The sequence below is a fragment of the Salminus brasiliensis genome, chromosome 14 (assembly GCF_030463535.1).
Source record: "Salminus brasiliensis chromosome 14, fSalBra1.hap2, whole genome shotgun sequence".
In the NCBI taxonomy this organism is placed as follows: Eukaryota; Metazoa; Chordata; class Actinopteri; order Characiformes; family Bryconidae; genus Salminus; species Salminus brasiliensis.
The window spans coordinates 34,815,762-34,841,699 of record NC_132891.1 but is presented as its reverse complement, the minus strand read 5'-3'; the positions used below and the strand labels follow the sequence as shown (position 1 = coordinate 34,841,699).

The following is a 25,938-nucleotide window of genomic DNA, read 5'->3' as shown; positions in this document are numbered from 1 at the left end:
TCAGCAGCTGAAGATGGCATCTAAAAGCTCTCGACCAGATCAGGATCTTTTGTGCTGTGTTTGCTGTGAAGTCTTCACTGATCCTGTTATCATGTCATGTACTCACAGTGTGTGTAGAACCTGTCTTCAGCAGTTCTGGAGGAGTAAGGGGTCTCGAGAATGTCCGGTTTGTAGAAGAAGATCTTCTAAAGAAGACCCTCCCCTGAACCGTGCTCTGAAGAACCTGTGTGAGAATTTCCTTGAGAAAGAGAGCAGGAGTCCGAGATCTTCAGCAGGGTCTGAGGTGGTCTGCAGTCTGCACAATGAGAAACTCAAGCTCTTCTGTTTGGTTGATCAGCAGCCGGTGTGTGTGGTGTGTCGGGACTCGAGGAAACACAAAACTCATGACTGCTGTCCAGTAGATGAAGCTGTGACTGACCTTAAGGTAGGATATTAATGCTCTACGTTTGTCTCTAAGTAGAGACGTCTGTCTGATTTCATTCCTTTCTGAAGACCAGATTCTCCTGTTACGTGAGATAGACCGATTGGATGAAGCGTGTCATTGGGTGTTCTTTCAAAATAAAGGTGTGAAATCTGAAATATAAACAAACTGTGAGCTAAACTTTCAATTTCACATCGACCAAGAAGGCCACGTTTTGAAAAGAAAGGAAATGATCAGAAAGTTCAAATGTTGTAATTTTGGAGAATTCACTCAACTGTACTCTTGTTCAATTCCAGTTGACTAAACTCCAGACTGCTTTAGAGTCTCTACAGAAGAACCTGAAGGTCTTAGAGGAAGCTAAAGAAGACTATGACCGAACAGCAGCCCACATTCAGGTGATCCATCATCTGGTCATGTTTGTGATGAGTGTCCACTTATCCTGTAGGAGGTAAAAGCTTGTAGAACATCTGTTAGAGGTGGTGTTTCCTAATGGTCTCTCATTCCAGACGCAGGCCCAGCACACAGAGAGGCAGATAAAGGAGGAGTTTGAGAAGCTTCACCAGTTTCTGAGAGATGAAGAAGCAGCAAGGATAGCTGCACTGAAGGAGGAAGAGGAGCAGAAGAGTCAGATGATGAGGAGGAAGATTGAGGAGATGAATAGAGAAATATCATCTCTTTCAGACACAATCAGAAACATAGAGAAGGAGATGGAAGCTGAGGACGTTCAGTTCTTACAAGTAAGAGTCTCTTTACCATCTCTCTCTCACTCTCTCTCTCTCTCTCTCTCTCTCTCTCTCTTACTGGTGTGTGTTTGATCAGTGTGGTTCGGGACTTTAGACATGAATTTCTTCCTCAATTTCATCTGAAATCCACCTGAAAAGACTCTTCATTTTTAAAGCTGTTCTCTTTCTTTCTCCTCTCAGAACTTCAAGTCTACAGAGAAACAGTAAGTCAGTGTCAGATCACCCATTTTATCTACTGTTCAATTACTGACTCCATTTAAATCCACAGTCTATTGGACTGATTGTAAATATGAGTGTATTGTAATGGAATGAAGGTGAAGAAGGATTGTGGGTTAATGTTGGAGGAAGGAGAACAGCAGCAGAAATATTGATTTGACAGAAACAACAGAATTATTGATTGGAGGCAATAAATGGAATCAAATATTGATGATTAGGTCAATAAATGACAGGCTGTGAACTTTATACAGTGAAATCTTCTACTTTCAGAGTTCAGCGCTCACCAAAGCATCCAGAGAAGACATCAGGAGCTCTGATCAATGTAGCCAAACACCTTTCCAACCTGAAGTTCAGAGTGTGGGAGAAGATGCAGGAGATTGTGCAGTACAGTAAGTCGTGTTCCTCTCAGGGTTGATCTCTCAGACTCAGTCTGCTTCTGGACTGCTTCTTGCAGATGTTCTGGGTCTCCATGTTCTCTACATTGATCTGCAGGATCTAATTCAGGAGTCAGTTTCAGAGTCAGTAGGTCTGAAAATGTTCAACCATGTCCAGATCAGATCTGCCACTGGACTGTAAAACACCATTCACTACTGAACATCCCTTTTAGTGCTGCACTGAACTGGAGCTCCAGACTTAGTCCAGGATTAAAGTTGATCTGTGATCTGGAATCTTTCTCTAAAGCTGTTTTACTCAAAGTGAGGAAACAGTCTGTAGAGGTAAACCAGTAACAGAAATGGGAGAAAAACATGATGTTTCATTTGGTTCTCTCTCCTCAGCTCCTGTTACTCTGGACCCCAACACTGCATACCCACACCTCCACCTGTCTGATGATCTCACTGCTGTAGAAAACAGAAACCAGAGATCATCAGTTCCTGATAATCCAGAGAGATTTGATAAGCATGTGTGTGTTCTGGGTTCAGAGGGTTTTACCTCAGGGACACACTGCTGGGACGTCCAGGTTGGAGACAGTGATTACTGGGCACTGGGTTTGATCCCAGATTGTGTAACAAGAAAGGGAGACTGTTTCTGGGATTCAGTTTGGAGTCTGAGCTACAGTAAAAGCAGTGATAAATACTTAACACACTGCCCAGGACAGTCAGGTCAATACCTCACCCCTAAAGAGAAGCTGCAGAGAGTCAGAGTGCAGCTGGACTGGGACAGGGGAAAAGTGACCTTCACTGATCTTCTAACCAACACGCACCTGCACACTATAACACACACTTTCACTGAGAGAGTTTTACCGTATTTCTGGAACGGGTCTGTTGGTCCTCTGAGGATAAAAGGATAAAGGATAAAGGATAAAGGTGGATCTTACCAGTGAAGGTGTCAGTAACAGTGGAACAGCACAGGTAAAGTTAACACTGCTCAGAATGAACATTTCTACAGGTAGTGAACAGGTTTATCAATTATCATCAGAAGAACGTCATTAATGTATATTTTAAATAATGTATCAGTACCATTACATCCTAACATGTGTGTGTAAATAAAATGATGATTATAAGAGTCATAGAGTGACTCCTGATATCATTCCATCATTAGAAACATTAGTGGAGTGAGATTTCACTCATTTTCAGACTGGATTTGATTTCTCTATCATTCTGCATTTTTCTCCTCATCCTCATCAGGTGTAACATCTGAGCCCTCACCTAAACACTCACACCTGTTTGCATTTCTCCTCATAAACCACGGTCCCTTCCTTCTTTAAACTCTAAAGTCTTTCTCAGTTCTGATCCAAATGATTCTGTTATGTATGTTGGAGAATCTCTCTCAAAGAAACAGGAAGAGATACCAAGAAAAGAGAAATTCATCACTGTTTGGTTTTACATCAATTTAAATTAAATTAAAATTCATTAATATAGCACATTTCACAAAGAAACTTTACAGAGATCCATGTCCAAGCCTCTTTTGAGGAAAAACTCCCTCAGATCAAGAGGAAAAAACCTTGACAAGACTCACAAAGAGATCCCATCTTCCTCTGGTCGACCTTGAATAATAAGAATAATAAGCAAAATAAAAACAACAATAAAACAAAACTGAATTAAGAAAAAATGGCAAGTATGCATAAGCCATACAAGATGAAAACGTGAGTGAGAATGATAAAGTCCATATAGAAGCAGAAGTCAACAAATTCAAACCCATAAGATGATATAATAGCTCTTCTAAGCTGCAAAGAACACTGCATAACTGTGCTTAAGAGAAGGGTTCAGTTTAACAACTGTAAGGTATCAGCCGGCACTGCCTCTAATGCCAACCGCTATCCCCTGCCTCTTATGCCAATCACCTTTGAGGCACTGCAGCAAGCTTCCACATTCACTAAGCTGGACTAGTGCAGTGCCAACAATCTGGTCCAGATACGACAGGAGCATGAGTGGAAGACAGGGTTCATCAGTCCCTCAGGGCACTACGAGTACAGGGTAATGTCGTTTGGGCTCATGAATGCACCAGCTGTCTTCCAATGGTTTACAATTGAGGTGTTAAGAGAGACCCTGGATAAACGTGCCTATGTCTATCAAGATGATATCCCCATTTATAGCTGAACCCTTAAGTAGCACATAGGTCATGTTTGATAAGTCCTCCAGCTACTATTAAGGAACAGTCTGCAGGAGCTGGTGGAGTTCTTTGGGTGTAGTTAAACACAGCATCGATGTTCAGTTCAGTTTCACGTTCAGTGAAAGCAAGACTTCTACACTGTTCACAAATCAGCAATTCTGTCAAATCTGTGTTATTAGAACCTTAAAATCAGACCGGTCAGTGTTTAGTAGTCAAACCAGAGGAATAAGAGTCCAACATCTGATTCAGATCTGCTGTTAGACAAACAGTTCTTGTCTATTACTCTACACAAGCAGCCGACACTGAGCTTTACAGCAGATCTGCACAACAACCACGGTCCAAAAACATGGTGGACAGAAAAGTATTAGTATTAAAACATTGAGATTAATTTGGTCAATGACAGTTTAGGGCAGAATTAGTCAGACGGTCAGTTCTACCCACAAGCTGGGTGTTTTAGTTTGATCACAAGTTCAGTTATTGGTCTGTACAGTGTTTGTCCAGCAGAGGAGCAGCAGTTACCAATGTAAGATTAGTCAGTAGGGGACAGATATACCAGTGGTCAGCTATTCTGTTGCTTTCCACAGTATGTTATTATCCAGTTTTTCTGATCAACCACTATTTACACATCAATATCTTGGAAAGCAACAGCAGCCTAAACTGGGTTGGTCAGTGACGTACCAGTGGTCAAATGATGACAAACTTAAGTAAATACAGTAGATCTGTAAACATGTCACTACGCAAAATTCCTCAAAGTTTTAATTCCTCGTGTTTAATCTGGAAGATCTGGACAGAAACTGAGCATCTTTTTGTTTCAGATTGGTGATGAACTGATGCCACCTAGTGGAGAAATCACACAGTTACAATAGAGTATCTCATTAACCCCTCCTTTCTCAAAGCCCCTCCTCCTCTACACTCCCTCCACCTGTTGGAGAAAGTGAATCTCATAGTGTCACTCTGATCTTTCTTCACCCTGCATTCACTCCACTCAGAGACTCCAACGAGAAGCTGTTCAACACTGACTGGATGGGTCTGGATCTTGAGGTGTGATTTCTGGAAGGAGCTGAAACTCACTCAGTGGGATAAAGGTCTACAGCGGCTGATTCTCCACCATGCTGCTCTGATCATCACAGAAGTCCTGAAAGTGAAAGTGAAGTTTGGACTGAAGGAGCCATTACAGAGAAGCAGCACAGCAGCAGTTGGAGGACATGGCTGCTAGAACCCCTTTTTCAGAAGAAGAGCTTTCCTGTCCTGTGTGCTGTGAGATCTTCAGGGATCCTGTTGTTCTGTCCTGTAGCCACAGTGTGTGTAGAACCTGTCTGCAGACGTTCTGGGAGACTAAGGGGTCTCGAGAATGTCCACTTTGTAGGAGAAGATCCTCTAAAGACAAACCTCTCTCTAACCTGGTACTGAAAAACATCTGTGAGGCTTTTCTAGAGAGCAGGAGTCAGAGATCTTCAGCAGGGTCTGAGGTGGTCTGCAGTCTGCACAATGAGAAACTCAAGCTCTTCTGTCTGGTCGATCAGCAGCCAGTGTGTGTGGTGTGTCAGGCCTCAAAGAAACACAAAACTCATGACTGCTGTCCAGTAGATGAAGCTGTGACTGACCTTAAGGTAGGAGATTTCTTCTAGTGTTTCCATTTCTAAACTCTAGAAAGTCTTTCTCAGTTCAGAAGCAGATCAACCTGTTCTTTGTGTTGGAGGTGAAGTCTGTCAGTGGGAGTGGTTTCAGAGCAACAGCAAACAGCATGAGTGAATTATCAGTCTGTAGATATTATATTTAATTCAGGTTTATACTGGATAGAGCTTTTCACACTGGCTGTAAAGTGATTTAGGAACATGGGTTCTGAAACTACACTACTACACTACTGTTCTCTCATCCAACAAACTTAAACCCATAAGATGATAAAAGAGCTCCTCCATACTGAGAAGAACACTGGATAACTGTGCTTTAGAGAAGAGTTCAGTTTAACAACACAACTACACTTTCACTCAGAGGGTTTAATCATAGCACTGATAGTCTGGTTGCAGTGAGTTCCAGACTTCACCCAAACCAGGACTGACAACCTAATAACCAATCAATTACCAATCAATAACCAATCAGCTCTACCTTCATCTCAAATAGAAGGGATCCGGGATGGCAAATCACTTTTAAGGCTCCACCCATAGACTCTCCACTATATGTGAGACTGCTGGCAAATGAAATATCTAAAGTAAGTGGACACTGTAAAGGGCAGAATTCACTCAGCTGATCTGTTGGGTTTGTTTTTACAGACTAAACTCCAGACGGCTTTGGAGCCTCTACAGAAGAACCTGAAGGTCTTAGAGGAAGCTAAAGAAGACTATGACCGAACAGCAGCCCACATTCAGGTGATCCATCATCTGGTCATGTTTGTGATGAGTGTCCACTTATCCTGTAGGAGGTAAAAGCTTGTAGAACATCTGTTAGAGGTGGTGTTTCCTAATGGCCTCTCATTCCAGACGCAGGCCCAGCACACAGAGAGGCAGATAAAGGAGGAGTTTGAGAAGCTTCACCAGTTTCTGAGAGATGAAGAAGCAGCAAGGATAGCTGCACTGAAGGAGGAAGAGGAGCAGAAGAGTCAGGTGATGAGGAGGAAGATTAAGGAGATAATTGGAGAAATATCATCTCTTTCAGACACAATCAGAAACATAGAGAAGGAGATGGAAGCTGAGGACGTTCAGTTCTTACAAGTAAGAGTCTCTTTACCATCTCTCTCTCTCTCTCTCTCTCTCTCTCATACTGGTGTGTGTTTGATCAGTGTGGTTCGGGACTTTAGACATGAATTTCTTCCTCAATTTCATCTGAAATCCACCTGAAAAGACTCTTCATTTTTAAAGCTGTTCTCTTTCTTTCTCCTCTCAGAACTTCAAGTCTACAGAGAAACAGTAAGTCAGTGTCAGATCACCCATTTTATCTACTGTTCAAATACTGACTCCATTTAAATCCACAGTCTATTGGACTGATTGTAAATATGAGTGTATTGTAATGGAATGAAGGTGAAGAAGGATTGTGGGTTAATGTTGGAGGAAGGAGAACAGCAGCAGAAATATTGATTTGACAGAAACAACAGAATTATTGATTGGAGGCAATAAATGGAATCAAATATTGATGATTAGGTCAATAAATGACAGGCTGTGAACTTTATACAGTGAAATCTTCTACTTTCAGAGTTCAGCACTCACCAAAGCATCCAGAGAAGACATCAGGAGCTCTGATCAATGTAGCCAAACACCTTTCCAACCTGAAGTTCAGAGTGTGGGAGAAGATGCAGGAGATTGTGCAGTACAGTAAGTCGTGTTCCTCTCAGGGTTGATCTCTCAGACTCAGTCTGCTTCTGGACTGCTTCTTGCAGATGTTCTGGGGCTCCATGTTCTCTACATTGATCTGCAGGATCTAATTCAGGAGTCAGTTTCAGAGTCAGCAGGTCTGAAAATGTTCAACCATGTCCAGATCAGATCTGCCACTGGACTGTAAAACATCATTCACTACTGAACATCCCTTTTAGTGCTGCACTGAACTGGAGCTCCAGACTTAGTCCAGGATTAAAGTTGATCTGTGATCTGGAATCTTCCTCTAGAGCTGTTTTACTCAAAGTGAAGGAAACAGTCTGTAGAGGTAAACCAGTTACAGAAATGGGAGAAAAACATGATGTTTCATTTGGTTCTCTCTCCTCAGCTCCTGTTACTCTGGACCCCAACACTGCACACCCAGACCTCCACCTGTCTGATGATCTCACTGCTGTAGAAAACAGAAACCAGAGATCTTCAGTTCCTGATAATCCAGAGAGATTTGATGAGTATGAGTGTGTTCTGGGTTCTGAGGGTTTTAACTCAGGGACACACTGCTGGGACGTCCAGGTTGGAGACAGTGATTACTGGACACTGGGTTTTATCCCAGAGTCTGTATCAAGAAAGGGAGACTGTTTCTGGGACTCAGTGTGGAGTCTGGGCTACTGGAAAAGCAGTGATGAATACTTAACACACTGCCCAGGACAGCCATATCAGTACTTCACTCCTAAAGAGAAGCTGCAGAGGGTCAGAGTTCAGCTGGACTGGGCCAGGGGGAAAGTGACCTTCACTGATCTTCTGAGCAACACACACCTGCGCACTATAACACACACTTTCACTGAGAGAGTTTTACCTCTTTTCTGGAACAGGTCTGGTTGTCCTCTGAGGATCTTACCAGTGAAGGCGTCAGTAACAGTGGAACAGCACAGTTAAAGTTCACACTGCTCAGAATGAACATTTCTACAGGTAGTGAACAGGTTTATGAATTATGATCAGAACAATGTCATTAATGGATATTTTAAATAATGTATCAGTACCATTACATCCTAACATGTGTGTGTAAATAAAATGATGATTATAAGAGTCATAGAGTGACTCCTGATATCATTCCATCATTAGAAACGTTAGTGGAGTGAGATTTCACTCATTTTCAGACTGGATTTGATTTCTCTTTCATTCTGCATTTTCTCCTCATCAGATCTTTAATCTCTGATTTGGTTCAGAGGTGATTTTTTTTTAAGTAAATGTGTAACATCTGAACCCTCACCTAAGCATCCACACCTGTTTGCATTTCTCCGCATAAACCACGGTCCCTTCAGTTGAGACTCTATGTTGTGCATGTTTGCCGGTTCTTGTGTTTTTCCACTTTCGTGTTTTTTTGTTTTTCTATTTCAGATTTAGTGTTTTTCTGATGGTATCAGTTTATTGGTATGTGTCTTGTAAAAGCTGATAAATAAATTTAATTCAGAACATTGATGCTCCACTCATCTGAGAGCTCCTTGTTTCAGGTTGTAATGAACTGATGACCTCTAGTAGTAAAAGTGCACAGATAGAACAGAGCATCTGACTGACCCCTCCTTTCTCAAAGCTTCCTTCTTTAAACTCTAAAGTCTTTCTCAGTTCTGATCCAAATGAATCTGTTATGTATGTTGGAGAATCTCTCTCAAAGAAACAGGAAGAGATACCAAGACTCACAAGAGGAATTCATCACTGTTTGTTTTTACACCAATTTAAATTAAATTAAAATTCATTAATATAGCACATTTCACAAAGAAACTTTACAGAGATCCATGTCCAAGCCTCTTTTGAGGAAAAACTCCCTCAGATCAAGAGGAAAAAACCTTGACAAGACTCACAAAGAGATCCCATCTTCCTCTGGTCGACCTTGAATAATAAGAATAATAAGCAAAATAAAAACAACAATAAAACAAAACTGAATTAAGAAAAAATGGCAAGTATGCATAAGCCATACAAGATGAAAATGTGAGTGAGAATGATAAAGTCCATATAGAAGCAGAAGTCAACAAATTCAAACCCATAAGATGATATAATAGCTCTTCTAAGCTGCAAAGAACACTGCATAACTGTGCTTAAGAGAAGGGTTCAGTTTAACAACTGTAAGGTATCAGCCGGCACTGCCTCTAATGCCAACCGCTATCCCCTGCCTCTTATGCCAATCACCTTTGAGGCACTGCAGCAAGCTTCCACATTCACTAAGCTGGACTAGTGCAGTGCCAACAATCTGGTCCAGATACGATAGGAGCATGAGTGGAAGACAGGGTTCATCAGTCCCTCAGGGCACTACGAGTACAAGGTAATGTCGTTTGGGCTCATGAATGCACCAGCTGTCTTCCAATGGTTTACAATTAAGGTGTTAAGAGAGACCCTGGATAAACGTGCCTATGTCTATCAAGATGATATTCCCATTCATAGCTGAACCCTTAAGTAGCACATAGGTCATGTTTGATATGTCCTCCAGTTACTATTAAGGAATAGTCTATTCTCGAAGCTGGAAAAGTCATTGTTCCATACGAATGCAGTGGCCTTCCTGGGTTTAGTTGTTGTGTAAGGACAAAATCAAGGCAGTTATGGAGTGGACATGTCCTGCCTCACTTCAGCAGGTCCAGCATTAACCTTGGGTTTGCCAACTTATTCTGCTGGTTCAAATGGAACTTTAGTTCTGTGGCAGCAACCCATACCCCCCTTACCTGGAGGACCCCAGAACCTTTTTTACTTGACCACTTAAGCCCTTTGATGACATAAAGAGTCATTTCTCCAACTGCTCAACCCTGAGGAGGCCTTTATCTATGACAAAAACCTCTCCTTTGTGTAGGGACTTAGCTTCTGTCACAGCAGGTGAAGCATTGAGGTGGAAGCGGATATACGTGCATTCATTTATTAAAAATAAAACTAAACAGAGCAAATAGGATACAAAGAGTATCACAATCTGTGGACCAAACCAAGTACTGAAACTAACAAAGGAAACAAACAGGTCAGACAAACATACCACAAACTAACATGAACACACATACACATGATCATGTACAAGACCAGACAAGGAATGCTGAAATAAAGAGGTACTTATACTAAGACAAGTATAAGTGAAAGGATTCATGACATCTCTGGATCAGAAACCAAAACATTTAGTTTTTCACCCTGCTGAGGTTCCAGTAATGTGGTGATGGAGACACTGGAGAACTGGAGATTTCTACTATCTGGAGCGACATTATATACATCATATACAGCAACACTGAGTAGGATCATCGTCTCTGAGAGTACAGTGTTGGAGCTCTTTAGTCCCTTTACTGAATCATGATTGGTCAGTTTTCTCTCTGTGTTTAAATTAATCTCTGTTTTCCTCTCCAAGGAAATGTGAGTTCTGTTGATCTAATATCTGACAATCGTCTGTCTAGCCCCACCCTCTAGAGACCTTCAGGAGTGTAGGAACCTGAAACTAAACACACATTACAGTACAGTACAGACACATTCATCCACAGCGTTCCTACCCACACCAGTGTTTCATCAATCATGGAAATGTGTCTCTCAGTAGAGGATGTTTATCTCAGTGACTAAATTGGGTGAAATAATGAAAGTGGGACAGAAGGCACATCAGTGATCTCTAGTCACGTAAGTTTATCAGTGCCTGACGAGCACGGTTTGGGCTCCTGTATCTGGCTTCCCCCCTCCGTTAGGTTGGCCCAGCCTCGTTTTGCTCCCTGGCTGCCTACCAGCCTCAGGTGGCCTTCAGGTTTTGCCCGCATTAGTTTGTCACGTTTGTCTTGTTTATCCCTCTCTGTTATTGCTGCACTCTTGTGTTTTCCCCTGGTTCATTTGAATAAAACGTTATCATGCATCGCACCGTCCCTGCGAGTGTTCACCCGTCCATGTCTAGCTTAGCCAGCATGACAATAGGCTGGTTTTCATAGGAATAAAAGTTGTGTCCTCCTCATACTCGGTCACCATGTTTTTCAGCAAATGACAGGTATTGACCAATGAATAGGTTCAGTGAACAATCCAGGGTTGTGTTTACATTACAAAACAGTAAGTGGATTATAAAATGCTCTTATCTATTTCATATCTTATCTTTACATCCCATTTATAAAAAAAAGAGTAACAACAACAACAACAACAAAAGCTATGAACAGAAACTGCGGAACAGAATCATTTGTATTACAGAAACTGATTTGGGTTGGTAATGAACTGGTGCCATCTATTAGAGAAAGAGCATCTTTCTGACCCCTAGAGGACAGAGCATATGACTGACCCCTCATTCTCCCCCTCCCATCCCAAATTTATTTTAGTTCAATGGTTTAAAATTTGCTCAGATCAGTAAATCTGAGACTTTAGGAGAGATTCTCTGTGTGAGTCTAAAATGGTTCATATGGGAGATATATTGTAAAGTTTACAGTTACTGGTAATAAGAATAAATACAATTCAGCTTCCTCTAACTGCTTTTCTTAACTCTTTTAGAGGCTCTGAGTCTTTAATGAAAGGGTCAGAACTTTCCCAATTCCTCCCATAATTCACACTATGGTGCTAAACCTGACTGGAAGAGTGTGTAAGTGTGTTATACTCCCATTCACACAGTGAGGAAGACGATAAAAGAGGACAAACCTTCTCTCAGATGGACAGTCTGCAGGAGCTGGTGGAGTTCTGTGGTTGTAGTTGAACACAGCATCGATGTTCAGTTCAGTTTCACGTTCAGTGAAATCAAGACTTCTACACTGTTCACAAATCGGCAATACTGTCCACCCTCCCTCTACCTGTTGGAGGAAGTAAATCTCATACTGTCCCTCTGATCTTTCTTCACTCTGCATTCACTCCACTCAGAGACTCCAACGAGAAGCTGTTCAACACTGACTGGATGGGTCTGGATCTTGAGGTGTGATTTCTGGAAGGAGCTGAAACTCACTCAGTGGGATAAAGGTCTACAGTGGCTGATTTCCACCATGCTGCTCTGATCATCACAGACGTCCTGAAAGTGAAAGTGAAGTTTGGACTGAAGGAGCCATTACAGAGAAGCAGCACAGCAGCAGTTGGAGGAAATGGCTGCTAGAACCCCTCTTTCAGAAGAAGAGCTTTCCTGTCCTGTGTGCTATGGGATTTTCAGGATTCCTGTTATTATGTCCTGTAGCCACAGTGTGTGTAGAACCTGTCTGCAGCAGTCTTGGGATGCTAAGAAATCTCGAGAATGTCCAGTTTGTAGGAAAAGATCTACAACAGAGTATCCTCCTATAAACCTTGCACTAAAAAACCTGTGTGAAGCTCTTCTAGAGAGCAGGAGTCAGAGATCTTCAGCAGGGTCTGAGGTGGTCTGCAGTCTGCACAATGAGAAACTCAAGCTCTTCTGTTTGGTCGATCAGCAGCCGGTGTGTTTGGTGTGTCGGGATTCAAGGAAACACAAAACTCACGACTGCTGTCCAGTAGATGAAGCTGTGACTGACCTTAAGGTAGGAGATTTCTTCTAGTGCTTCCATTTCTAAACTCTAGAAAGTCTTTCTCAGTTCAGAAGCAGATCAACCTGTTCTGTGTGTTGGAGGTGAAGTCTGTCAGTGGGAGTGGTTTCAGAGCAACAGCAAACAGCATGAGTGAATTATCAGTCTGTAGATATTATATTTAATTCAGGTTTATACTGAATAGAGCTTTTCACACTGGCTGTAGACTTTACAGCTTTGTAGAAATCCAGGTCTGAGAACCTGGTGAGCGATCCAAGAGCTACAGATACAAGAGAAACTCCCTCAGAGAAACAGGAAGAGAAACCAAGACTGACAAGAGGCATTCGCTATCATCCGTTTGACACCAGATACAGAAACAGAAATACTAAAGCAAGTCGAGTTAGGAGCTCATTAAAGGAGTGATTTAGGAACATGGGTTCTGAAACTACATACTAGGACCCTCATATAAAGGCAGTGTTTGTCTCATGACCCAAAAAATATTGTGTGAAATCAGGGTTTTTATTTCACTTTATTGGATCTACTGTTCTCTCCTCCAACAAACTCAAACCCATAAGATGATAAAAGAGCTCCTCCATACTGAGAAGAACACTGGATAACTGTGCTTTAGAGAAGAGTTCAGTTTAACAACAAAACTACACCTTCACTCAGAGGGCCCTATCTTAGCAATCTTTCAGCGAGCCGTCAACCGTGCACCGCACAGCTTGATTTAGGGCGTGTCAGCATGTTGTTGCTATTGTACACCTTGTACGGCTCAAAACATGCAAAAGACATTTTTTAAAGTATCTTAATTAATCATGGGTGTTGCCTGTGTTGACAATTTACTGCCAAGATAGCAATGAACGTCTGACTGTTGATGTCTGCCTCGGTTGTTTTCAGTCAGTGGCACACTTGTGTTTTCCGTTGCAAAGACAGCAATGTACCATAAATTTTCCTGAACACCTCATCTCATTTCAAGCCCACCATGCTCATCTACGTAGACATATTCGCAAGCAGCACTGCAATTTAAATGACTCAGGCGGAAAGATAGCAAAGAGCATCGCCACAAGCAGGGTGTAAGATAGGGCCCAGATTGTTTAATCATAGCACTGATAGTCTGGTTGCATACTATTGTTCCAGATCTCAAACAAATTAGTACTGACAACCTAATAAGCAATCAATTACCAATCAATAACCAATCAACTTTACCTTCACTTTAGATAGAAGGCACGTGGCATGGCCAGTTACATTTCTGTTGGGGCTGGTAACACCTTAGGCTCTACCCATGTGCAATCCCCTAGAGACTGAGACTGCAGGCAAATTTTAGAGTTAATTATTTAAAAAATAATTTAAAATTAAAAAAGTTAAAGTAAGTGGACACTGTAAAGAGCAGAATTCACTCAGCTGATCTGTTGGGTTTGTTTTTACAGACTAAACTCCAGACGGCTTTAGAGTCTCTACAGAAGAACCTGAAGGTCTTAGAGGAAGCTAAAGAAGACTATGACCGAACAGCAGCCCACATTCAGGTGATCCAGCATCTGGCCATGTTTGTGATGAGTGTCCACTTATTCTGTAGGAGGTAAAAGCTTGTAGAACATCTGTTAGAGGTGGTGTTTCCTAATGGTCTCTCATTCCAGACGCAGGTCCAGCACACAGAGAGGCAGATAAAGAAGGAGTTTGAGAAGCTTCACCAGTTTCTGAGAGATGAAGAAGCAGCAAGGATAGCTGCACTGAAGGAGGAAGAGGAGCACAAGAGTCAGATGATGAGGAGGAAGATTGAGGAGATGAATGGAGAAATATCATCTCTTTCAGACACAATCAGAAACATAGAGAAGGAGATGGAAGCTGAGGACGTTCAGTTCTTACAAGTAAGAGTCTCTTTACCATCTCTCTCTCTCTCTCTCTCTCTCTCTCTCTCTCATACTGGTGTGTGTTTGATCAGTGTGGTTCGGGACTTTAGACATGAATTTCTTCCTCAATTTCATCTGAAATCCACCTGAAAAGACTCTTCATTTTTAAAGCTGTTCTCTTTCTTTCTCCTCTCAGAACTTCAAGTCTACAGAGAAACAGTAAGTCAGTGTCAGATCACCCATTTTATCTACTGTTCAAATACTGACTCCATTTAAATCCACAGTCTATTGGACTGATTGTAAATATGAGTGTATTGTAATGGAATGAAGGTGAAGAAGGATTGTGGGTTAATGTTGGAGGAAGGAGAACAGCAGCAGAAATATTGATTTGACAGAAACAACAGAATTATTGATTGGAGGCAATAAATGGAATCAAATATTGATGATTAGGTCAATAAATGACAGACTGTGAACTTTATACAGTGAAATCTTCTACTTTCAGAGTTCAGCGCTCACCAAAGCATCCAGAGAAGACATCAGGAGCTCTGATCAATGTAGCCAAACACCTTTCCAACCTGAAGTTCAGAGTGTGGGAGAAGATGCAGGAGATTGTCCAGTACAGTAAGTCGTGTTCCTCTCAGGGTTAATCTCTCAGACTCAGTCTGCTTCTGGACTGCTTCTTGCAGATGTTCTGGGTCTCCATGTTTTCTACATTGATCTGCAGGATCTAATTCAGGAGTCAATTTCAGAGTCAGCAGGTCTGAAAATGTTCAACCATGTCCAGATCAGATCTGCCACTGGACTGTAAAACACCATTCAGTACTGAACATCCCTTTTAGTGCTGCACTGAACTGGAGCTCCAGACTTAGTCCAGGATTAAAGTTGATCTGTGATCTGGAATCTTCCTCCAAAGCTGTTTTAATCAAAGTGAAGGAAACAGTCTGTAGAGGTAAACCAGTTACAGAAATGGGAGAAAAACATGATGTTTCATTTGGTTCTCTCTCCTCAGCTCCTGTTACTCTGGACCCCAACACTGCACACCCAGACCTCCACCTGTCTGATGATCTCACTGCTGTAGATCTCAGAGACCAGAGATCTTCAGTTCCTGATAATCCAGAAAGACTTGGTCAGTATGGGTGTGTTCTGGGTTCTGAGGGTTTTAACTCAGGGACACACCGCTGGGGCGTCCAGGTTGGAGACAGTGATCACTGGATACTGGGTTTGATCCCAGAGTGTGTAACAAGAAAGGGGTTTTCTTTCTGGGATTCAGTGTGGAGACTGGGCTACTGGAAAAGCAGTGATGAATACTGGACACGCTGCCCAGGACAGCCATATCAGTACTTTACTCCTAAAGAGAAGCTGCAGAGGGTCAGAGTGCAGCTGGACTGGGACAGAGGGAAAGTGACCTTCACTGATCTTCTGACCAACACACACCTGCACACTATAACACACACTTTCACTGAGAGAGTTTTACCTCTTTTCTGTACTGGGTCTGGTTGTCCTCTGAGGATCTTACCAGTGAAGCTGTCAGTAACAGTGGAACAGCACAGTTAAAGTTCACACTGCTCAGAATGAACATTTCTACAGGTAGTGAACAGGTTTATGAATTATCATCAGAAGAATGTAATTAATAGATATTTTAAATAATGTATCTGTACCATTACATCCTAACATGTGTGTGTAAATAAAATGATGATTATAAGAGTCATAGAGTGACTCCTGATATCATTCCATCATTAGAAACATTAGTGGAGTGAGATTTCACTCATTTTCAGACTGGATTTGATTTCTCTATCATTCTGCATTTTCCTCTTCATCAGATCTTTAATCTCTGCTTTGGTTCAGAGGTGATTTTATTACTGTGGGAAAGAATCTGCATTATATTACAAACTGTTAAAGTAAAGGTGTGACTTCTGAGCCCTCATCTAAATGCTCACACCTGCTTTGCATTTCTAATCATCAGCCACTTTGGATGAAAGTGTGCTGTAAAGGCTGCTGGGAGAGAGTCTTCTTGAAGGGATTCACAGATTCTAAATGAAAGCCCCTCAAGTGGTGAGGCACTAGTGAAGGCCAAAGAAGCGCACATAGAAGCCATGTGAAGAAGACACATACCATAAGAGCCAAATCCAGAGCTCAAATCAAAAGAAGACAACCAGAGCTGGTCACTATTTAAACAAGCAGGGCACACCTGATCAAGAAATACCTGTCAGTCACACATTCCAACATTCTTGCTTTCTCAGAATTGGGAGCGGTATGTTCTAAGCTGTTCAACACATTGAGGTGAGGATATAAAAACTGGAAATCTTATATATCGTTTCATTCGTTTTTTAAATTTTTTTATTTGTCCCCAATTTTCCTCCGGAATTTAATATAGCCAGTAATCCAACCCACTCATTAGTAGTCTCCCCCATCATGTGTAATGATGGTGAGGACTGAGACATGCCTCCTCCAACATATGCGCAAGTCACCGCCTCTTTTGCAACTTTCGACAATGCAACGCCACCAACCCACTAAGAGGAAAGCACCGGGTGCCCGGCTCTGATACATCGGCTAGCAGATGCACTGAACACACTGAAGTGATGTGGGAAGACAGAGAGAGCGAGCCATATAGCAACCCAGAGAGAGAAAGGCTAATTGTGCTCTTTCAGGCTCCCACTGCTGATGGCAGGCAGCATGACCCGGTCCGAACCAATGCTCATCCTCATCTTCTGATTTCAAACCCAAATGTCTTCAGTGTCTCTCTGTGATCTTTCCAGTTGTTTTGGTTTTTAATGTGGAAAATTAAATGTTTTTCATTCATGCTTTTAATATGTGATAAAAAAAAACCAGTGTATGGACAAATTCATTAACCCTGATTGATCAAATAATAATAAAAATAAATGATCGCTACAAGAAAAGGATATTGAAGAGGTTTGAGGGGGAAAAAGCATTAATATTGAGTTAATGTTTAGTGGGTCAGATATTATATGTATCATAGATGATTTGTAAACATTGTTTAATTTTTTTAATGAATATAAAGAATCTAAAGACTTTGGCTGGTGAATGTTGGCATGTCTACATTTGAGTTTCATGAACAGTCAGTGGAGAATAATGAGTGGTATTCACCTGTTCAGCACCCCCCTTTCCAAAGCTCCTCCTCCTCTCTACATCATCTACCTGCTAGAGAAACTGAAACTCATACTGTCACTCTGCTGATCCTCACTCCATCTACCTTACCTCATCTAATCTACACTGATCAACACTCTTACCCACCAACTCTGACCATTTTCACCATCACTCTGAAGACATCAGAAGACAGTGGGATAAAGGACTATAGGGACTGACTGTGTACACCCAAAAACCCTTCACCTGAAAAAGACATTTGGACAGAAGGGACCATTAGGAGAAGAGACCATCAGGAGGAGAGACAATCAGGAGAAGAGATCAGCAGCTGAAGATGGCATCTAAAAGCTCTCAACCAGATCAGGATCTTTTGTGCTGTGTTTGCTGTGAAGTCTTCACTGATCCTGTTATCATGTCATGTACTCACAGTGTGTGTAGAACCTGTCTTCAGCAGTTCTGGAGGAGTAAGGGGTCTCGAGAATGTCCAGTTTGTAGAAGAAGATCTTCTAAAGAAGACCCTCCCCTGAACCGTGCTCTGAAGAACCTGTGTGAGGCTTTCCTTGAGAAAGAGAGCAGGAGTCCGAGATCTTCAGCAGGGTCTAAGGTGGTCTGCAGTCTGCACAATGAGAAACTCAAGCTCTTCTGTTTGGTCGATCAGCAGCCGGTGTGTTTGGTGTGTCGGGACTCAAAAAAACACAAAACTCACGACTGCTGTCCAGTAGATGAAGCTGTGACTGACCTTAAGGTAGGATATTAATGCTCTACGTTTGTCTCTAAGTAGAGACGTCTGTCTGATTTCATTCCTTTCTGAAGACCAGATTCTCCTGTTACGTGAGTTAGACCGATTAGATGAAGCGTGTCATTGGGTGTTCTTTCAAAATAAAGGTGTGAAATCTGAAATATAAACAAACTGTGAGCTAAACTTTCAATTTCACATCGACCAAGAAGGCCACGTTTTGAAAAGAAAGGAAATGATCAGAAAGTTCAAATGTTGTAATTTTGGAGAATTCACTCAACTGTACTCTTGTTCAATTCCAGTTGACTAAACTCCAGACTGCTTTAGAGTCTCTACAGAAGAACCTGAAGGTCTTAGAGGAAGCTAAAGAAGACTATGACCGAACAGCAGCCCACATTCAGGTGATCCATCATCTGGTCATGTTTGTGAGGAGTGTCCACTTATCCTGTAGGAGGTAAAAGCTTGTAGAACATCTGTTAGAGGTGGTGTTTCCTAATGGTCTCTCATTCCAGACGCAGGCCCAGCACACAGAGAGGCAGATAAAGGAGGAGTTTGAGAAGCTTCACCAGTTTCTGAGAGATGAAGAAGCAGCAAGGATAGCTGCACTGAAGGAGGAAAAGGAGCAGAAGAGTCAGATGATGAGGAGGAAGATTGAGGAGATGAATGGAGAAATATCATCTCTTTCAGACACAATCAGAAACATAGAGAAGGAGATGGAAGCTGAGGACGTCCAGTTCTTACAAGTAAGAGTCTCTTTACCATCTCTCTCTCTCTCTCTCTCATACTGGTGTGTGTTTGATCAGTGTGGTTCGGGACTTTAGACATGAATTTCTTCCTCAATTTCATCTGAAATCCACCTGAAAAGACTCTTCATTTTTAAAGCTGTTCTCTTTCTTTCTCCTCTCAGAACTTCAAGTCTACAGAGAAACAGTAAGTCAGTGTCAGATCACCCATTTTATCTACTGTTGAAATACTGACTCCATTTAAATCCACAGTCTATTGGACTGATTGTAAATATGAGTGTATTGAAATGGAATGAAGGTGAAGAAGGATTGTGGGTTAATGTTGGAGGAAGGAGAACAGTAGCAGAAATATTGATTTGACAGAAACAACAGAATTATTGATTGGAGGCAATAAATGGAATCAAATATTGATGATCAGGTCAATAAATGACAGGCTGTGAACTTTATACAGTGAAATCTTCTACTTTCAGAGTTCAGCGTTCACCAAAGCATCCAGAGAAGACATCAGGAGCTCTGATCAATGTAGCCAAACACCTTTCCAACCTGAAGTTCAGAGTGTGGGAGAAGATGCAGGAGATTGTGCAGTACAGTGAGTCGTGTTCCTCTCAGGGTTGATCTCTCAGACTCTCAGAGTCTGCTTCTGGACTGCTTCTTGCAGATGTTCTGGGTCTCCATGTTTTGTACATTGATCTGCAGGAACTAATTCAGGAGTCAGTTTAAGAGTCAGCAGGTCTGAAAATGTTCAACCATGTTCAAATCAGATCTGCCACTGGACTGTAAAACACCATTCACTACTGAACATCCCTTTTAGTGCTGCACTGAACTGGAGCTCCAGACTTAGTCCAGGATTAAAGTTGATCTGTGATCTGGAATCTTCCTCTAAAGCTGTTTTACTCAAAGTGAAGGAAACAGTCTGTAGAGGAAAACCAGTTACAGAAATGGGAGAAAAACATGATGTTTCATTTGGTTCTCTCTCCTCAGCTCCTGTTACTCTGGACCCCAACACTGCACACCCAGACCTCCACCTGTCTGATGATCTCACTGCTGTAGAAAACAGAAACCAGAGATCATCAGTTCCTGATAATCCAGAGAGATTTGATATTTATGGGTGTGTTCTGGGTTCTGAGGGTTTTAACTCAGGGACACACTGCTGGGACGTCCAGGTTGGAGACAGTGATGACTGGACACTGGGTTTGATCCCAGAGTCTGTAACAAGAAAGGGAGTCTCTTACTGGGGTTCATTGTGGAGTCTGAGCTACTGGAAAAGCAGAGATAAATACTGGACACGCTGCCCAGGACAGTCAGGTCTCTTCCTCACCCGTAAAGAGAAGCTGCAGAGTGTCAGAGTGCAGCTGGACTGGGACAGGGGGAAAGTGACCTTCACTGATCTTCTAACCAACACACACCTGCGTACTATAACACACACTTTCACTGAGAGAGTTTTACCTCTTTTCTGGAACAGGTCTGTTGGTCCTCTGAGGATCTTACCAGTGAAGACGTCAGAAACAGTGGAACAGCACAGTTAAAGTTAACACTGCTCAGAATGAACATTTCTACAGGTAGTGAACAGGTTTATGAATTATGATCAGAACAATGTCATTAATGGATATTTTAAATAATGTATCAGTACCATTACATCCTAACATGTGTGTAAATAAAATGCTGATTTTAAGAGTCATAGAGTGACTCCTGATATCATTCCATCAATAGAAACATTAGTGGAGTGAGATTTCACTCATTTTCAGACTGGATTTGATTTCTCTATCATTCTGCATTTTTCTCCTCATCAGATCTTTAATCTCTGATTTGGTTCAGAGGTGATTTTATTACTGTGAGATAGAAACTGCATTATATTACAAACTGTTAAAGTAAAGGTGTGACTTCTGAGCCCTCATCTAAATGCTCATACCTGCTTTGCATTTCTAATCATCAGCCACTTTGGATGAAAGTGTGCTGTAAAGGCTGCTGGGAGAGAGTCTTCTTGAAGGGATTCACAGATTCTAAATGAAAGCTCCTCAACTGGTGAAGCACTAGTGAAGGCCAAAGAAGCGCACATAGAAGCCATGTGAAGAAGACACATACCATAAGAGCCAAATCCAGAGCTCAAATCAAAAGAAGACAACCAGAGCTGGTCACTATTTAAACAAGCAGGGCACACCTGATCAAGAAATACCTGTCAGTCACACATTCCAACATTATTGCTTTCTCAGAATTGGGAGCGGTATGTTCTAAGCTGTTCAACACATTGAGGTGAGGATATAAAAACTGGAAATCTTATATATCGTTTCATTCGTTTTTTAAATTTTTTTATTTGTCCCCAATTTTCCTCCGGAATTTAATATAGCCAGTAATCCAACCCCATTCTCGTTAGTAGTCTCCCCCATCATGTGTAATGATGGTGAGGACTGAGACATGCCTCCTCCAACACATGCGCAAATCACCGCCTCTTTTGCAACTTTCGACAATGCAACGCCACCAACCCACTAAGAGGAAAGCACCGGGTGCCCGGCTCTGATACATCGGCTAGCAGATGCACTGAACACACTGAAGTGATGTGGGAAGACAGAGAGAGAGAGAGCCATATAGCAACCCAGAGAGAGAAAGGCTAATTGTGCTCTTTCAGGCTCTCACTGCTGATGGCAGGCAGCATGACCCGGGATCCGAACCAATGCTCATCCTCATCTTCTGATTTCAAACCCAAATGTCTTCAGTGTCTCTCTGTGATCTTTCCAGTTGTTTTGGTTTTTAATGTGGAAAATTAAATGTTTTTCATTCATGCTTTTAATATGTGATGAAAACCAGTGTATGGACAAATTCATTAACCCTGATTGATCAAATAATAATAATAATAAATGATCGCTACAAGAAAATGATATTGAAGAGGTTTGAGGGGGAAACAGCATTAATGTTGAGTTAATGTTTAGTGGGTCAGATATTATATGTATCATAGATGATTTGTAAACATTGTTGATTTTTTTTAATGAATATAAAGAATCTAAAGACTTTTGGTGGTGAATGTTGGCATGTCTACATTTGAGTTTCATGAACAGTCAGTGGAGAATAATGACTGGTATTCACCTGTTCAGCACCCCCCTTTCCAAAGCTCCTCCTCCTCTCTACATCGTCTACCTGCTGGAGAACTGAAACTCATACTGTCACTCTGCTGATCCTCACTCCATCTACCTTACCTCATCTAATCTACACTGATCAACACTCTTACCCACCAACTCTGACCATTTTCACCATCACTCTGAAGACATCAGAAGACAGTGGGATAAAGGACTATAGGGACTGACTGTGTACACCAAAAAACCCTTCACCTGAAAAAGGCATTTGGACAGAAGGGACCATTAGGAGAAGAGACCATCAGGAGAAGAAACCATCAGGAGAAGAGAACAGCAGCTGAAGATGGCATCTAAAAGCTCTCGACCAGATCAGGATCTTTTGTGCTGTGTTTGCTGTGAAGTCTTCACTGATCCTGTTATCATGTCATGTACTCACAGTGTGTGTAGAACCTGTCTTCAGCAGTTCTGGAGGAGTAAGGGGTCTCGAGAATGTCCGGTTTGTAGAAGAAGATCTTCTAAAGAAGACCCTCCCCTGAACCGTGCTCTGAAGAACCTGTGTGAGAATTTCCTTGAGAAAGAGAGCAGGAGTCCGAGATCTTCAGCAGGGTCTGAGGTGGTCTGCAGTCTGCACAATGAGAAACTCAAGCTCTTCTGTTTGGTCGATCAGCAGCCGGTGTGTGTGGTGTGCCAGGCCTCAAAAAAACACAAAACTCACGACTGCTGTCCAGTAGATGAAGCTGTGACTGACCTTAAGGTAGGATATTAATGCTCTACGTTTGTCTCTAAGTAGAGACGTCTGTCTGATTTCATTCCTTTCTGAAGACCAGATTCTCCTGTTACGTGAGTTAGACCGATTAGATGAAGCGTGTCATTGGGTGTTCTTTCAAAATAAAGGTGTGAAATCTGAAATAGAAACAAACTGTGAGCTAAACTTTCAATTTCACATCGACCAAGAAGGCCACGTTTTGAAAAGAAAGGAAATGATCAGAAAGTTCAAATGTTGTAATTTTGGAGAATTCACTCAACTGTACTCTTATTCAATTCCAGTTGACTAAACTCCAGACTGCTTTAGAGTCTCTACAGAAGAACCTGAAGGTCTTAGAGGAAGCTAAAGAAGACTATGATCGAACAGCAGCCCACATTCAGGTGATCCATCATCTGGTCATGTTTGTGATGAGTGTCCACTTATCCTGTAGGAGGTAAAAGCTTGTAGAACATCTGTTAGAGGTGGTGTTTCCTAATGGTCTCTCATTCCAGACGCAGGTCCAGCTCACAGAGAGGCAGATAAAGGAGGAGTTTGAGAATCTTCACCAGTTTCTGAGAGATGAAGAAGCAGCAAGGATAGCTGCACTGAAGGAGGAAAAGGAGCAGAAGAGTCAGATGATGAGGAGGAAGATTGAGGAGATGAATAGAGAAATATCATCTCTTTCAGACACAATCAGAAACATAGAGAAGGAGATGGAAGCTGAGGACGTTCAGTTCTTACAAGTAAGAGTCTCTTTACCATCTCTCTCTCTCTCTCTCTCTCTCTCTCTCTCTCTCTCTCTCTCTCTCTCTCATACTGGTGTGTGTTTGATCAGTGTGGTTCGGGACTTTAGACATGAATTTCTTCCTCAATTTCATCTGAAATCCACCTGAAAAGACTCTTCAGTTTTAAAGCTGTTCTCTTTCTTTCTCCTCTCAGAACTTCAAGTCTACAGAGAAACAGTAAGTCAGTGTCAGATCACCCATTTTATCTACTGTTCAAATACTGACTCCATTTAAATCCACAGTCTATTGGACTGATTGTAAATATGAGTGTATTGCAATGGAATGAAGGTGAAGAAGGATTGTGGGTTAATGTTGGAGGAAGGAGAACAGCAGCAGAAATATTGATTTGACAGAAACAACAGAATTATTGATTGGAGGCAATAAATGGAATCAAATATTGATGATTAGGTCAATAAATGACAGGCTGTGAACTTTATACAGTGAAATCTTCTACTTTCAGAGTTCAGCGCTCACCAAAGCTTCCAGAGAAGACATCAGGAGCTCTGATCAATGTAGCCAAACACCTTTCCAACCTGAAGTTCAGAGTGTGGGAGAAGATGCAGGAGATTGTCCAGTACAGTAAGTCGTGTTCCTCTCAGGGTTGATCTCTCAGACTCAGTCTGCTTCTGGACTGCTTCTTGCAGATGTTCTGGGTCTCCATGTTCTCTATATTGATCTGCAGCATCTAATTCAGGAGTCAGTTTCAGAGTCAGCAGGTCTGAAAATGTTCAACCATGTCCAGATCAGATCTGCCACTGGACTGTAAAACACCATTCACTACTGAACATCCCTTTTAGTGCTGCACTGAACTGGAGCTCCAGACTTAGTCCAGGATTAAAGTTGATCTGTGATCTGGAATCTTCCTCTAAAGCTGTTTTACTCAAAGTAAAGGAAACAGTCTGTAGAGGTAAACCAGTTACAGAAATGGGAGAAAAACATGATGTTTCATTTGGTTCTCTCTCCTCAGCTCCTGTTACTCTGGACCCCAACACTGCACACCCAGACCTCCACCTGTCTGATGATCTCACTGCTCTAGAAAACAGAAACCAGAGATCATCAGTTCCTGAAAATCCAGAGAGATTTCATAAATGGTGGGGTGTTCTGGGTTCTGAAGGTTTTAACTCAGGGACACACTGCTGGGACGTCCAGGTTGGAGAAAGTGGAAGCTGGACACTGGGTTTGATCCCAGAGTGTGTAACAAGAAAGGGAGACTGTTTCTGGGACTCAGTGTTGAGTCTGGGCTACTGGAAAATTGAAGATAAATACTGGACACACTGCCCAGGACAGTCAGGTCAATACCTCACCCCTAAAGAGAAGCTGCAGAGTGTCAGAGTGCAGCTGGACTGGGACAGGGGGAAAGTGACCTTCACTGATCTTCTGACCAACACACACCTGCACACTATAACACACACTTTCACTGAGAGAGTTTTACCTCTTTTCAGGAACAGGTCTGTTTGTCCTCTGAGGATCTTACCAGTGAAGACGTCAGTAACAGTGGAACAGCACAGTTAAAGTTAACTCTGCTCAGAATGAACATTTCTACAGGTAGTGAACAGGTTTATGAATTATTACGTGTATGGAAATAAAATTATGATTTGAAGTGACTCCTGATATCATTCCAACATTAGAAACGTTAGTGGAGTATGATTTCACAAATGAACACCAGGCTGGGAGAGTACTGAAAGAGTAATTCTGTGTGAATTCTGACTACACTGATTGAACTATATTCAGCAATACGTCAGTTACAACAGACAGCAAAGTAACATTCAGAATATGTTTATAATGTCTTTATAAAGCACATTTGGAAACAACAAACACCATGACTAGCCTCGATTGGTTCCCCAGACAAGCCTTAATCAGTGCCCGAGAGAAGCCTTCATCAGTGCCCAAGACTAGCCTTGATCAGTGCTCAAGAGAAGCCTTAACCAGTGTCCAAGAGAAGCCTTAACCAGTGTCCAAGATTAGCCTTAATCAGTGCCCATGATTAACCTTAATCAGTGCCCAAGACTAGCCTTAATCAGTGCCCAAGACTAGCCTTAATCAGTGTCCAAGACTAGCTTCAATCAGTGCCCAAAACTAACCTTAATCAGTGTCCACGACTTGCCTTAATCAGTGCCCAAATCTAACCTTAATCAGTGTCCAAGACTAACCGTAATCAGTGCCACAAACTAACCTTAATCAGTGTCCAAGACTTGCCTTAATCAGTGTCCACGACTTGCCTTAATCAGTGTCCAAGACTTGCCTT

At 42.0% G+C, this 25,938-nt stretch overlaps 5 protein-coding genes across 8 annotated transcripts; all 5 read left to right on the top strand.

The window, feature by feature from the left end:
* LOC140534885 (E3 ubiquitin-protein ligase TRIM35-like) lies at nt 1–5,001 on the top strand. 2 transcript variants are annotated; one of them, XR_011977483.1, is made up of 7 exons: nt 1–424; nt 718–816; nt 928–1,158; nt 1,345–1,367; nt 1,651–1,769; nt 2,157–2,729; nt 4,920–5,001. XR_011977483.1 is itself a non-coding variant. In XM_072656457.1 (6 exons), the coding sequence occupies exons 1-6, from the start codon at nt 14–16 to the stop codon at nt 2,666–2,668; spliced, it is 1,395 nt and encodes a 464-aa protein (XP_072512558.1). In that variant the 5' UTR covers nt 1–13; the 3' UTR covers nt 2,669–2,883. The 2 variants fall into 2 exon arrangements, 1 of the variants encoding a protein (XP_072512558.1); XM_072656457.1 differs by lacking the exon at nt 4,920–5,001 and having other exon boundaries at nt 2,157–2,883.
* A 128-nt stretch (nt 5,002–5,129) lies between these two features.
* On the top strand, nt 5,130–8,322 carry LOC140534883 (E3 ubiquitin-protein ligase TRIM35-like). Its single transcript, XM_072656455.1, has 6 exons — nt 5,130–5,540; nt 6,201–6,296; nt 6,408–6,638; nt 6,811–6,833; nt 7,117–7,235; nt 7,624–8,322. The coding sequence occupies exons 1-6, from the start codon at nt 5,136–5,138 to the stop codon at nt 8,166–8,168; spliced, it is 1,419 nt and encodes a 472-aa protein (XP_072512556.1). The 5' UTR covers nt 5,130–5,135; the 3' UTR covers nt 8,169–8,322.
* A 920-nt stretch (nt 8,323–9,242) lies between these two features.
* LOC140576584 (E3 ubiquitin-protein ligase TRIM39-like) lies at nt 9,243–16,594 on the top strand. The gene is made up of 6 exons (XM_072696039.1): nt 9,243–12,685; nt 14,098–14,193; nt 14,305–14,535; nt 14,714–14,736; nt 15,020–15,138; nt 15,527–16,594. Exons 1-6 carry the CDS (start codon nt 12,281–12,283, stop codon nt 16,069–16,071), a joined length of 1,419 nt encoding a protein of 472 aa, XP_072552140.1. The 5' UTR covers nt 9,243–12,280; the 3' UTR covers nt 16,072–16,594.
* A 1,340-nt stretch (nt 16,595–17,934) lies between these two features.
* On the top strand, nt 17,935–21,266 carry LOC140577289 (E3 ubiquitin-protein ligase TRIM35-like). 3 transcript variants are annotated; one of them, XM_072697190.1, is made up of 7 exons: nt 17,935–18,364; nt 18,658–18,756; nt 18,868–19,098; nt 19,263–19,285; nt 19,569–19,687; nt 20,080–20,657; nt 21,032–21,266. In XM_072697190.1, the coding sequence occupies exons 1-6, from the start codon at nt 17,954–17,956 to the stop codon at nt 20,622–20,624; spliced, it is 1,428 nt and encodes a 475-aa protein (XP_072553291.1). In that variant the 5' UTR covers nt 17,935–17,953; the 3' UTR covers nt 20,625–20,657; nt 21,032–21,266. The 3 variants fall into 3 exon arrangements, with proteins under 3 accessions (XP_072553291.1, XP_072553293.1, XP_072553290.1); XM_072697192.1 differs by lacking the exon at nt 21,032–21,266 and adding an exon at nt 20,889–20,993; XM_072697189.1 differs by lacking the exon at nt 21,032–21,266 and having other exon boundaries at nt 20,080–20,776.
* A 64-nt stretch (nt 21,267–21,330) lies between these two features.
* Nucleotides 21,331–25,297, top strand: LOC140577288 (E3 ubiquitin-protein ligase TRIM35-like). Its single transcript, XM_072697188.1, has 6 exons — nt 21,331–22,917; nt 23,211–23,309; nt 23,421–23,651; nt 23,848–23,870; nt 24,154–24,272; nt 24,661–25,297. The coding sequence occupies exons 1-6, from the start codon at nt 22,507–22,509 to the stop codon at nt 25,203–25,205; spliced, it is 1,428 nt and encodes a 475-aa protein (XP_072553289.1). The 5' UTR covers nt 21,331–22,506; the 3' UTR covers nt 25,206–25,297.
* The last annotated feature ends 641 nt before the right edge of the window (nt 25,298–25,938 follow it).